Genomic DNA, 13484 nt, shown 5'->3' on the forward strand with positions numbered 1-13484 from the left:
TGCTACTTTACCAAATTCATTGATTAGCTCTAGTAGTTTTCTGGTAGCATCTTTAGGATTCTCTATGTATAGTATCATGTCATCTGCAAACAGTGACAGCTTTACTTCTTCTTTTCCGATTTGGATTCCTTTTATTTCCTTTTCTTCTCTGATTGCTGTGGCTAAAACTTCCAAAACTATGTTGAATAAGAGTGGTGAGAGTGGGCAACCTTGTCTTGTTCCTGATCTTAGTGGAAATGCTTTCAGTTTTTCACCATTGAGGATGATGTTTGCTGTGGGCTTGTCATATATGGTCTTTTTTATGTTGAGGAAAGTTCCCTCTATGCCTACTTTCTGGAGGGTTTTTATCATAAATGGGTGTTGAATTTTGTCGAAAGCTTTCTCTGCATCTATTGAGATGATCATATGGTTTTTCTCCTTCAATTTGTTAATATGGTTTATCACATTGATAGATTTGCGTATATTGAAGAATCCTTGCATTCCTGGAATAAACCCCACTTGATCATGGTGTATGATCCTTTTAATGTGCTGTTGGATTCTGTTTGCTAGTATTTTGTTGAGGATTTTTGCATCTATGTTCATCAGTGATATTGGCCTGTAGTTTTCTTTCTTTGTGACATCCTTGTCTGGTTTTGGTATCAAGGTGATGGTGGCCTCATAGAAGGAATTTGGGAGTGTTCCTCCCTCTGCTATATTTTGGAAGAGTTCGAGAAGGATAGGTGTTAGCTCTTCTCTAAACGTTTGATAGAATTCACCTGTGAAGCCATCTGGTCCTGGGCTTTTGTTTGTTGGAAGATTTTTAATCACAGTTTCAATTTCAGTGCTTGTGATTTGTCTGTTCATATTTTCTCTTTCTTCCTGATTCAGTCTTGGCAGGTTGTGCATTTCTAAGAATTTGTCCATTTCTTCCAGATTGTCCATTTTATTGGCATAGAGTTGCTTGTAGTAATCTCTCATGATTTTTTTTATTTCTGCAGTGTCAGTTGTTATTTCTCCTTTCTCATTTCTAATTCTATTGATTTGAGTCTTCTCCCTTTTTTTCTTGATGAGTCTGGCTAGTGGTTTATCTATTTTGTTTATCTTCTCAAAGAACCAGCTTTTAGTTTTATTGATCTTTGCTATCGTTTCCTTCGTTTCTTTTTCATTTATTTCTGATCTGATTTTTATGATTTCTTTCCTTCTGCTAGCTTTGAGGCTTTTTTGTTCTTCTTTCTCTAATTGCTTGAGGTGCAAGGTTAGGTTGTTTATTCGAGATGTTTCCTGCTTCTTAAGGTGGGCTTGTATTGCTATAAACTTCCCCCTTAGAACTGCTTTTGCTGCATCCCATAGGTTTTGGGTCGTTGTGTCTCCATTGTCATTTGTTTCTAGGTATTTTTTTATTTCCTCTTTGATTTCTTCAGTGATCACTTCATTATTAAGTAGTGTATTGTTTAGCCTCCATGTGTTTGTATATTTTACAGATTTTTTCCTGTAATTGATATCTAGTCTCATGGCGTTGTGGTCAGAAAAGATACTTGATACAATTTCAATTTTCTTAAATTTACCAAGGCTTGATTTGTGACCCAAGATATGATCTATCCTGGAGAATGTTCCATGAGCACTTGAGAAAAATGTGTATTCTGTTGTTTTTGGATGGAGTGTCCTATAAATATCAATTAAGTCCATCTTGTTTAATGTATCATTTAAAGCTTGTGTTTCCTTATTTATTTTCATTTTGGATGATCTGTCCATGGGTGAAAGTGGGGTGTTAAAGTCCCCTACTATGAATGTGTTACTGTCAATTTCCCCTTTTATGGCTGTTAGTATTTGCCTTACGTATTGAGGTGCTCCTATGTTGGGTGCATAAATATTTACAATTGTTATATCTTCTTCTTGGATCGATCCCTTGATCATTATGTAGTGTCCTTCTTTATCCCTTTTAATAGTCCTTATTTTAAAGTCTATTTTGTCTGATATGAGAATTGCTACTCCAGCTTTCTTTTGGTTTCCATTTGCATGGAATATCTTTTTCCATCCCTTTTTAATAGTCCTTATTTTAAAGTCTATTTTGTCTGATATGAGAATTGCTACTCCACCTTTCTTTTGGTTTCCATTTGCATGGAATATCTTTTTCCATCCCCTTACTTTCAGTCTGTATGTGTCTCTAGGTCTGAGGTGGGTCTCTTGTAGACAGCATATATAAGGGTCTTGTTTTTGTATCCATTCAGCCAATCTGTGTCTTTTGGTGGGAGCATTTAGTCCATTTACATTTAAGGTATTATCGATATGTATGTTCCTATTCCCATTTTCTATATTGTTTTGGGTTCGTTATTATAGGTCGTTTCCTTGTTTTGCATTTCTTATCTAGAGAAGTTCCTTTAGCATTTGTTGTAAAGCTGGTTTGGTGGTGCTGAACTCTCTCAGCTTTTGCTTGTCTGTAAAGGTTTTAATTTCTCCATCAAATCTGAATGAGATCCTTGCTGGGTACAGTAGTCTTGGTTGCAGGTTTTTCTCCTTCATCACTTTCAGTATGTCCTGCCACTCCCTTCTGGCTTGTAGGGTTTCTGCTGAGAGATCAGCTGTTAACCTTATGGGGATTCCCTTGTGTGTTATTTGTTGTTTTTCCCTTGCTGCTTTTAATATGCTTTCTTTGTATTTAATTTTTGATAGTTTGATTAATATGTGTCTTGGCGTATTTCTCCTTGTATTTATCCTGTATGGGACTCTCTGTGCTTCCTGGACTTGATTAACTATTTCCTTTCCCATATTAGGGAAGTTTTCAACTATAATCTCTTCAAATATTTTCTCAGTCCCTTTCTTTTTTTCTTCTTCTTCTGGAACCCCTATAATTCGAATGTTGGTGCGTTTAATGTTGTCCCAGAGCTCTCTGAGACTGTCCTCAGTTCTTTTCATTCTTTTTTCTTTATTCTGCTCTGCAGTAGTTATTTCCACTACTTTATCTTCCAGTTCACTTATCCGTTCTTCTGCCTCAGTTATTCTGCTATTGATCCTATCTAGAGTACTTTTAATTTCATTTATTGCGTTGTTCATCGTTGCTTGTTTCATCTTTAGTTCTTGTAGGTCCTTGTTAACTGTTTCTTGCATTTTGTCCATTCTACTTCCAAGATTTTGGATCATCCTTACTATCATTATTCTGAATTCTTTTTCAGGTAGGTTGCCTATTTCCTCTTCATTTGTTAGGTCTGGTGGGTTTTTATCTTGCTCCTTCATCTGCTGTGTGTTTTTCTGTCTTCTCATTTTGCTTATCTTACTGTGTTTGGGGTCTCCTTTTTGCAGGCTGCACGTTCGTAGTTCCCGTTGTTTTTCATGTCTGTCTCCAGTGGCTAAGGTTGTTTCAGCGGGTTGTGTAGGCTTCCTGGTGGAGGGGACTAGTGCCTGTGTTGTGCTGGATGAGGCTGGATCTTGTCTCTCTAGTGGGCAGGTTCACGTCTGGTGGTGTGTTTTGGGGTGTCTGTGGCGTTGTTATGATTTTCGGCAGCCTCTCTGCTAATGGGTGGGGTTGTGTTCCTGTTTTGCTAGTTGTTTGGCACAGGTTGTCCAGCACTGTGGCTTGCTGGTCGTTGAGTGAAGCTGGGTGCTGGTGTTAAGATGGAGGTCTCTGGGAGATTTCCACCGTTTAATATTATGTGGAGCTGGGAGGTCTCTTGTTGACCAGTGTCCTGAAGTTGGCTCTCCTACCTCAGAGGCAGAGCCCTGCCTCCTGGGCTGGAGCACCAAGAGCCTTTCATCCACACGGCTCAGAATAATAGGGAGGAAAAGTAGAGAGAATTATTAGAAGTATGAGGAAAGAAAGAAGGAAAGGAGGAAAGGAAGGAAGGAAGAAAGAAGCAAAGAAGGAAAGAAAGGAGGGAGGGAGGGAGGAAGGAAGGAAGGAAGGAGGGGAAGAAGGAGAAAATGTAGAGAGAATTAGTAGAAGTATGAGGAAAGAAAGAGGGAAAGGCGGAAAGGAAGGAAGGAAGAAAGAAGCAAATAAGGAAAGAAAGGAGGGAAGGAGGGAGGGAGGGAGGAAGGAAGGAAAGAAGGAGGGAAAGAAGGAGAAAATGTAGAGAGAATTAGTAGAAGTTTGAGGAAAGAGAGAAGGAAAGGAGGAAAGGAAGGAAGGAAGAAAGAAGCAAAGAAGGAAAGAAAGGAGGGAGGGAGGGAGGAAGGAAGGAAGGAAGGAAGGAGGGAAAGAAGGAGAAAATGTAGAGAGAATTGGAAGTATGAGGAAAGAAAGAAGGAAAGGAGGAAAGGAAGGAAGGAAGAAAGAAGCAAAGAAGGAAAGAAAGGGAGGGGGGGGGGAAGGAAGAAAGGAAGGAGGGAAAGAAGGAGAAAATGTAGAGAGAATTAGTAGAAGTATGAGGAAAGAAAGAAGGAAAGGAGGAAAGGAAGGAAGGAAGAAACAAGGAAAGAAAGGAGGGAGGGAGGGAGGGAGGAAGGGAGGAAGGAAGGAGGGAAAGAAGGAAAAAAGACAGAAAGAAAGAAGATACAGTAGAAATAAAATAAAGTATAATATAGTTATTGTACTAAAAAATATTTAGAAAGAAAAAAAAAAAAAAAGAACGGATAGAACCCTAGGACAAATGTTGGAAACAAAGCTATACAGAGAAAATCTTACACAGAAGCATACACATACGCGTTCACAAAGAGAGGCAAAGGGGGAAAAATCATAAATCCTGCTCCCAGAGACCACCTCCTCAACCTGGGTTGATTCGCTGTCTAAAGGAGGGAAGGAAGGAAGGAAAGAAAGAAAGAACGAAGGTAAAGTACAATAAAGTTATTACAATTAAAATTAATTATTAAGAAAAAAAAAATTTTTTTAAAAAATACCATGGACGGATAGAGCCCTAGGACAAATGTTAGAAGCAAAGCTATACAGAGAAAATCTTACACAGAAGCATACACATACACGTTCACAAAGAGAGGCAAAGGGGGAAAAATCATAAACCCTGCTCCCAGAGACCACCTCCTCAATCTGGGGTGATTCGCTGTCTAAAGGAGGGAGGGAAGGAAGGAAAGAAAGAAAGAACGAAGGTAAAGTACAATAAAGTTATTACAATTAAAATTAATTATTAAGAAAAAAAAAATTTTTTTTAAATAAACCACGGACGGATAGAGCCCTAGGACAAATGTTGGAAGCAAAGCTATACAGAGAAAATCTTACACAGAAGCATACACATACACGTTCACAAAGAGAGGCAAAGGGGGAAAAATCATAAATCCTGCTCCCAGAGACCACCTCCTCAATTTAGGGTGATTCGTTGTCTAAAGGAGGGAAGGAAGGAAGGAAAGAAAGAAAGAAAGAACGAAGGTAAAGTACAATAAAGTTATTACAATTAAAATTAATTATTAAGAAAAAAAAATTTTTTTTTTAAAAAAACCATGGACGGATAGAGCCCTAGGACAAATGTTGGAAACAAAGCTATACAGAGAAAATCTTACACAGAAGCATACACATACACGTTCACAAAGAGAGGCAAAGGGGGAAAAATCATAAATCCTGCTCCCAGAGACCACCTCCTCAATTTAGGGTGATTCGTTGTCTAAAGGAGGGAAGGAAGGAAGGAAAGAAAGAAAGAAAGAACGAAGGTAAAGTACAATAAAGTTATTACAATTAAAATTAATTATTAAGAAAAAAAAATTTTTTTTTTAAAAAAACCATGGACGGATAGAGCCCTAGGACAAATGTTGGAAACAAAGCTATACAGAGAAAATCTTACACAGAAGCATACACATACACGTTCACAAAGAGAGGCAAAGGGGGAAAAATCATAAATCCTGCTCCCAGAGACCACCCCCTCAACCTGGGGTGATTCGCTGTCTAAAGGAGGGAAGGAGGGAAGGAAAGAAAGAAAGAAAGAACGAAGGTAAAGTTCAATAAAGTTATTACAATTAAAATTAATTATTAAGAAAAAAAAATTTTTTTTTTTTAAAAAAAACCATGGACGGATAGAGCCCTAGGACAAATGGTGGAAGCAAGAGTATACAGACAAGATCTCACACAGAAGCATACACGCACACATTCACAAAAAGAGGAAAAGGGAAAAAAATCACAGATCTCGCTCCTAAATTCCCCCTCTTCAATTTGGGATCACTCCCTGTCTATTCAGGTATTCCACAATGCAGGGCACATCAAGTTGATTGTGGAGCTTCAATCCGCCGCCTCCGCGGCTGCCGGGAGAGACCTCCCCCTCTCCTCCCTGCTCTCACAGCTCACAGGAGCTCAGCTTTGTACCCGGCCCTGCCCCTGCGCGCAGATCGCTGGAGGGCGTCTGTTTTTTGCTCAGACAGGACGGGGTTAAAGGAGCCGCTGATTCGGGAGCTCCGGCTCACTCAGGCCGGGGGTTGGGGGATGGGGGAAGGAGGGGCACTGCGTGCGGGGCGGGCCTGCGGCGGCAGAGGCAGCGTGACGCTGCGGCAGAGGCCGGCGTGACGCTGCACCAGCCTGAGACCCGCCGTGCGTACTCCCGGGGAAGTTGTCCCTGGTTCCCGGGAACCTGGCAGTGGCGGCCTATACAGGCTCCGCGGAAGAGGGGCGCGGAGAGTGACCTGTGCTCGCACACAGCCCCCCTGGTGGCGGCAGCAGCAGCCCCAGCGTCTCCCGCCCGTCTCTGGGGTCCGCGGTTTCAGCCGCGGCTCGCGCCCGTCTCTGGGGTTTGCGCTTCCCGCCGCGGCTCGCGCCCGTCTCGGGGGCTCGCGCCCTCAGCCGCGGCTCGCGCCCGTCTCTGGGGTTCGCGCTTTTAGCCGCGGCTCGCGCCCGTCTCTGGAGTTCCTTTAAGCAGCGCTCTTAAATCCCTCTCCTCGCGCGCCAGGAAACAAAGAGGGAAGAAAAAGTCTCTTGCCTCTTCGGGCGGTGCAGGCTTTTCCCCGAACTCCCTCCCGGCTAGTCGTGGCGCACCAACCCCTTCAGGCTATGCTCAAGCCGCCAACCCCAGTCCTCTCCCTGCGCTCCGTTCAAAACCGAAACCCGAGCCTCAGCTCGCAGCCCCGCCCGCCCCGGCGGGTGAGCAGACAAGCCTCTCGGGTTGGTGAGTGCCGGTCAGCACCGATCGTCTGTGCAGGGATCTCCCCGCTTTGCCCTCCACACCCGTCGCTGTGCACCTTTCCGCGGTCCCGAAGCTCCCCACTCCGCCTCCCGCAGTCTCCGCCCGCGGAGGGGCTTCCTAGTGTGTGGAAACTTTTCCTCCTTCACAGCTCCCTCCCACTGGTGCAGGTGCCGTCCTTATTCTTTTGTCTCTGTTTTTTCTTTTTTCTTTTGCCCTACCCAGGTACGTGGGGAGCTTCTTGCCTTTTGGGAGCTCTGAGGTCTTCTGCCAGCCTTCAGTAGGTGTTCTGTAGGAGTTGTTCCACGTGTAGATGTATTTCTGGTGTATCCGTGAGGAGGAAGGCGATCTCCACGTCTTACTCTTCCGCCATCTTCCCCCGTTCTCAAAATGCACTTTTTTACTTCAAGATAAATCCATAAATCTTCCTGGACAAGATTTTTCGAAAATGGGTAGGAATGGTTATTTGAGAGTGGCCAAATCCATTGTCAGGATTTTCAGCTGAGACCCTGTCTGATGGAGGCTGATTTGATTTCCAAACAAGTGCCACCTCCTAATTGAACTGTCAGTCTGAGCAAGGATACCAGCCCAGTACGTCAGTTTATCTATTGGAAAGAAAAATCAATGACTGCTCAAAAATCATGCACCAGCAGCATGTGGTATGTTGAATACGTTAAACTGCCTTCTGATATTTATATCAGAACCCCTTGATACTTATAAATCAAGCTGTTGATTGTTAGTCCAAATTAAGACTTCAAATTCAACCAACATTAAATCTCTTACTTTACAGCCATTTCTGAGATATTGTGCATGTTTATATGTGTTGTTTGGGATTTTAGATCTTTGGATACTTCTCCTCTGAAGAAGATTCTCTTACTTCGCAAATGGATGAAGAAAATTTGGTTTTCCTCGTTTCTAGAAAACAACGAGTTGTAATTTCAGGTGATAATTTAAATTTCCCTAACAGATTAATGTGGGTTTTAATATTTTCTCAAAAATAAATATTGGGACTATAACATTTCCATTAAACCAGTTTTCATCTTACTTACTTGATCAATACTCTGTAACAAGAAAGGGGAGTGACATTTTCGAATGCAATATCAGAAGAAACTTGCAGTTGAGTTGGAAATATCATTGCTCTGAAGGACACTAAGTAAGGTATGTTAGGGAGGGAAATTCCCATTTTCCTGAAGAGGTTCAGATCTTAAGTTAAAGCTCTCTACAATGTCACCTCAATAATGCATGCTTTGGTACCAAATGGATCATATTTTTTAAAATAAATATTCTTAAAATTGAATTTTCAAGTTTTCACTTATTAGAACTCTTTCCCACGTTCTCACCCTTAATTATCTTATGGAGGTTTAACGCTACACCTCTAAAACTGTAAATTTGGGCCAATCACAGAAGAGTGTTACCTCAGGTTAAGAGGTCTCCAGTTTACATATGTCATTTGTTTTAAAATTTGAAACTGGACCCCAGGAACTCATTTCCCTCTCCACTATTGACAGCTTGGGTTTTCTTTCCTTTCTTCCCTACAGGGAGGAAGAAGTCCAAGGTGAGGAAAGGCAAACCCTGGAATCTTCCCCGTCCTCCAGCATTTCATAGCAAATTCTGAGATGAAGGGCATAGTCTAGGTCAAATCTGGTGTTCCTTAAAAGAAAAAAAAAAAAACCCCAGTCCTTTGTGAGCAAAACCCACCCTTGTTTTTGACCCTTCCTTAGCCCAACCATAGGCCTCACCAGAGCCTAACCTCTGGGCCCCTCCATGGGAACTATCATCAAAGAACAGAAGCAAGGGAGTTATCCCTGCTTCTGTCATCACTGAGTGAACAGTGGCCAGTGAGTAAGGGAGACATGTTGCTGGCATCCTAAATTAGAACTTTGAAAGCATCTTTATAGATAGCAGTTGGGTTCTGTAACTTGTTTATTCACTCAGCAAATAATTGTTAAGGTCTACTTTGTGGGCCAAGTAACTTTCTAAGTGCTGGGGACACAGCAATGAACAAACAATCATAAATCCCTGACGTCACGGAGTCTACATTCTAAAGGGGAGAGATAGACAATAAAAAAATCAAACAAGTAAATTAAGTGTTACAGAAAAAATAATAAAATAGGCAGGCTGTGGAGAAAAATAAAACAGGAGTGTGGGAAGAAGCTGGTTTGGAGAGATTTTAAATAGGATAGTTGAGGAAAACCTGAAGGAGTTATGAGAGTGAACCACACACTTCATGCTGGAGTGTAGTGGTAGGGGGACAGTAGTAGAAGACGAGGTTAGAGAGGCAACAGTGGCATGGGCACAGATGTCCAAGGACTTGTGGACATGCCAAAGACTTCTGAGTGAGACAGAAAGCTGTGAGAAGACTGCAGAGAGGAGAGAGGCCTGGCCTGAGTTACCCTTCAAAAGTTCTAGTTTCTGTGATAAAAGTGGTCTATAGTGTGGAAGGAGTTGAAGCAAAGAGAATGATGGTGGCTTGGAATAAAATAATATTCTGTTCCTGTTTTTTCATTATTGACCCCTCCAAGGAATCTTTTGGACCTTTTTTTCTAATCTCATCCCAAATCCCCTCTCAACCTCCTTCCCCCTGACCCCCAGACATTTTAATACCTCAGATATACTGTGTATCGGTCTGTGTACTGTATGTATATCTGAGCTTTTGACACAGAGAGTAAAACTCATTCACACACCACCGCCGCCGCGACCCCCTGCCCAAGAACCAATTTGTACCCCTTTGGGAGCAATAATTTCTCTGTTGAGAATACATGAATTAGGGGGATAATACTGGAGTATGAGATTTGTCCACTTGCTTTTCCTCTCTAAGAGTTTACAATTATAAAAACTTGATTTAAATCATCCTGGGAAGAGGCCCAGTATATGTGGCTTTATCATTCAGCACATAGGCAAAAAAACTTGAAAGTGTTTTTTTCAAAATGCATAAAGTAAAAAAAAAAAAAAAAAAAAAGCCTTAATAACAGTATTAAAGTAGTTTCATTCTTTTGTACTGGAAAGCCTGAGATAGTATTAGGTTTTTATTCTGTGTAAATCACATGGTGATAGTTCAAAGAAAGAGCTCCTGAGATGTGAAGATCTTAAAATAGAAATGATTCTAAAAGACATTTGGAAAACTCATTCTCTGAAATGTACACATGGGGGTGGAATGGGGTATGATCTTACATTTTCTCTGGGAATTCATGCACCGTGTTTAGTTGGAAAACACTATAACGTCAGATTACTATCTCTAAGAATAATTAAAAAGCAATAGTTGCTCATTTTTTGGTTTTATTCCACTTTAATTTTTAAGTAACTAAAGCCTTTCTAGCAAAAAGTTGGTTGTTTCCTTTTTCTTTTTTTTAAATAAAACTAACAAGTGACTTTTAGGATCTTTACTGCTAGGAGTTGAAATGAGTGTTGTGCCATCAACAGGTAGTAGAAGACGGGATGTGATTAAGTGCATTGTCAAGATTCCTCAGTTGGATTTACTAATAACAGCTTCTCAGAAAGGATTGATAACAGTCTTTAATAGCCAGGTAATTTGAAAGCTTGGATTCCTTCCTCCCTCCTTTCTTCCTTCCTTCCTCTCTTTTGTTTTGTCTATGCATTATGCCTATGTATCAGATGCGGCAGAAACCATAGCCATATTTCAGAGTTATTCCAAAAAAAAAACCAAGTATTACTAAAACGAGGAGCTCGCTGAACCCCACAGCAGTTTTTGAGATTTTGGTAACTGCATTCGGCATTGTTCCTTGGGGTGTCATATTGAACCATGCGGCATCAGCATAATTAAGGATGATCCTGGATAATTTCTCAGATAACATCATAAACACTCACAAGCCAAGTGATTTTGTCATAATACTACCAAGTAATGAAAGGTCCCAACAAGAACCTTGTACTTGAAGTTAAAAACAAGGCTCAAATTCTAGCTCCTCTATTTTAACAGCCTAGATGTTAAGTAGGGAACTTAATGAGCCAACTTGTATCTTTTCACGTCTCTTTTTTTCATATCTGTAAAATGAAGACAATAGGATCAGTCTCCTCTCCCTCAGAGGATTGTAGTGAATTTCAAATGAGATAATGAATGTTGGAAACATTTTAAGGCATTGCTATTAATGTCATTTCTTTCTAAATTTATGTTTTGGACTTCTATTTTCAAAATATGAGAGATTTTCATGGAATGTATGATGATATCATCTATATCATATTTCACCATGAAAATAAATGTTTGGTGTTAAATGTCAAAAAATTGGTCCAATTATTAGTTTATTTCCAAGTAGAGGCAAGCTTTATACAAATAAAATATATTTAAAATAATCATCACATGATTAAAATTTCAACAATAATTTTCACCTTTCAGTGATTTCCATCATAGGCAGCCAGATCGTGTCAGAGAGGGCGGCCTGCACCCAGAGGTGCAGCAGGAGATTCTGAGTACGGGCTTTGCCTCCACACCGCCAGCTGTGCATGTTACTTTTTATATCCAGGCCCCAGTTCGTCCTCATCCAAACCAGAGAATATCCCTCCCTACATAGTTGTGCTGTTTACATGCGTTAATCAACATAAAGCACTTAACATCATTGTAAGCACTTAGTAAATGTTGGCAATTACAATTATGAACAAATAATGTGAAAATAAAAATGGATTTGCCTCATTGAAGTGTGAAAACCTTCCTTGATCACTCTTTTCTCGATGCATTAATTCCCTTCTCATTTTTTACCTTTATTTCCTCAAAAATAGAACTAACATGGTATCTAAAGAAAAACAAGTGAGGAGGAAAATTATGATCTTCATAATGAAATAGTTCAGGATTATGTGAAATAAGTGAGAGGGCATTATCATATTTCCAGATATGTCTCTCTCTCTCTCCCTCTCTCTCTCCCTCACACTCACACACACACTCACTCACACATGCTTATAGGCGCACCCATGTGTACTCACGAACATGCAGATGCTCACCACCTGTTTCTATTTAAAGATTTGGTACTCCAGGAATAAATAGTGTTTTGAATGCTGCATGCCTTAACAATAGGATGGTACGTTCTGTGAGAAAAGTAATTTGGCAGGGTAGGTCACAGGAATAATTTATTAAAAGATAGCCGTTAATAATGCAAAATATCTTACACCCACAGTTCAGGCTCTATCTGAGGTAGAATAAATACATTTAAGGATTTTCATGGTGCTCGCTGGAGGGCTTGGTGATGTAGACTGTAAATGTCATTAATGAAAGTTCCTACAAAAAGGCTAGATTTAGAAAATTCAGAAGATATATAAGGATTATAAAAATTTTAGAGCAGATTAGAGAATTTTAAACAAGTGACTTCCACTCAAGATAGAGATAGAGAAATAGAAGAGGAATTTCTTTGAGCCCTTTTTTTTTTCCATCTAGAAAAAAGTCCCGGTTGCAAAAGCATTTTTGAACTCTTCAGATGAAAGACAGTCTGTGATGACCAGAACTAACAGTTTTAGTAATCTCAATTTACTTTTTCTCCTTTTCACATGAGCCATCCTTCTGGGCAGCCATTTTCTAGACTTTCCCCAAGACCATTAGAGCACGCAAAAGAAACTAGGTCATTAATATATTTCAGACACTAACCTTTACCTTGGGAGCATTTAACAAGCTTTAAGGGTATAAGAGGCTGCTCAAGTAATACATACTAGTTCTGCTTGGATAAATCTATGATTCTCAGCCAGCATAGTACTTAGGATATGATATTCATTCAATACATATTTATTGAATAAAAGAGAAAGCCCATTGGATAGAATGTTTTTAAATCTCAGTAACTTGAGAGATAACTCAAATGAAAAGTTTTTTTTTCTGTATCAATCTATATTCATATTGACCTGTTTACCGTTCTTGCCATTGCTGTTAGTATTATTTTGCAGTCCCAATTTTTGGTATCAAAGGTTGCTCTGAATAGCTAAAGAATGTGAGGCAGTTTGCAAATAGAAGGAACAAATAACTAATAAAGTTTAAGCCTAAGAGCATAGTGACCAGGCTTAAAGACAAGCCACAGAAACATAAACTTGCCCAAAGCAAACAGTGCATTATTTTACAGAGCTAGATTACAGCTAGATTTTTCAGAGGCAGAAGGAACAAGGAGACTAACAGAAGGTAGAAATGACAAGTGAGGTTAACCAAAGAGGTACCGTGTTGCTTTAGAGCCAGCATTTTCATCTTTAATTGTAGTGCCAGCTGGGGATCATTATTCTCTTCCTTTTTCTTATAGATGAGAGTTCAGACCAGCACCAATGTTACAGTAAGTACTTTAAAAAATTCCTAATTAAGTTAAACTGACTGATGATGGTTCCTCCATAACTAATCAAAATCTCAATGAAGAGCCTGAATACACTCTGAGAATAAGAGGTTTTCATAGACTGTAGCTTTATCTTTATTGACTAGGATCCAAACTAAACCTTGAGCAATAGCAAAGAGGACACAGACCTTGCTTTCTGAGTTAATCTGATTGTAGA

General features: G+C 40.1%; 1 protein-coding gene across 2 annotated transcripts in view; it reads left to right on the plus strand.

The window, feature by feature from the left end:
- The window catches only part of WDR64 (WD repeat domain 64), a 170243-nt gene that overhangs the window by 27856 nt on the left and 128903 nt on the right, over positions 1–13484 (plus strand). The window contains exons 3-5 of one of the 2 annotated variants that reach the window (XM_032644152.1): positions 7862–7964; positions 10443–10546; positions 13241–13270. In XM_032644152.1, the coding sequence (XP_032500043.1) occupies positions 7862–7964; positions 10443–10546; positions 13241–13270 (237 nt within the window). The remainder of the gene's footprint in view (positions 1–7861; positions 7965–10442; positions 10547–13240; positions 13271–13484) is intronic. The other variant, XM_032644145.1, reaches the window with a different exon arrangement.

This window comes from Phocoena sinus, chromosome 1 (assembly GCF_008692025.1).
Source record: "Phocoena sinus isolate mPhoSin1 chromosome 1, mPhoSin1.pri, whole genome shotgun sequence".
Lineage (NCBI taxonomy): Eukaryota > Metazoa > Chordata > Mammalia > Artiodactyla > Phocoenidae > Phocoena > Phocoena sinus.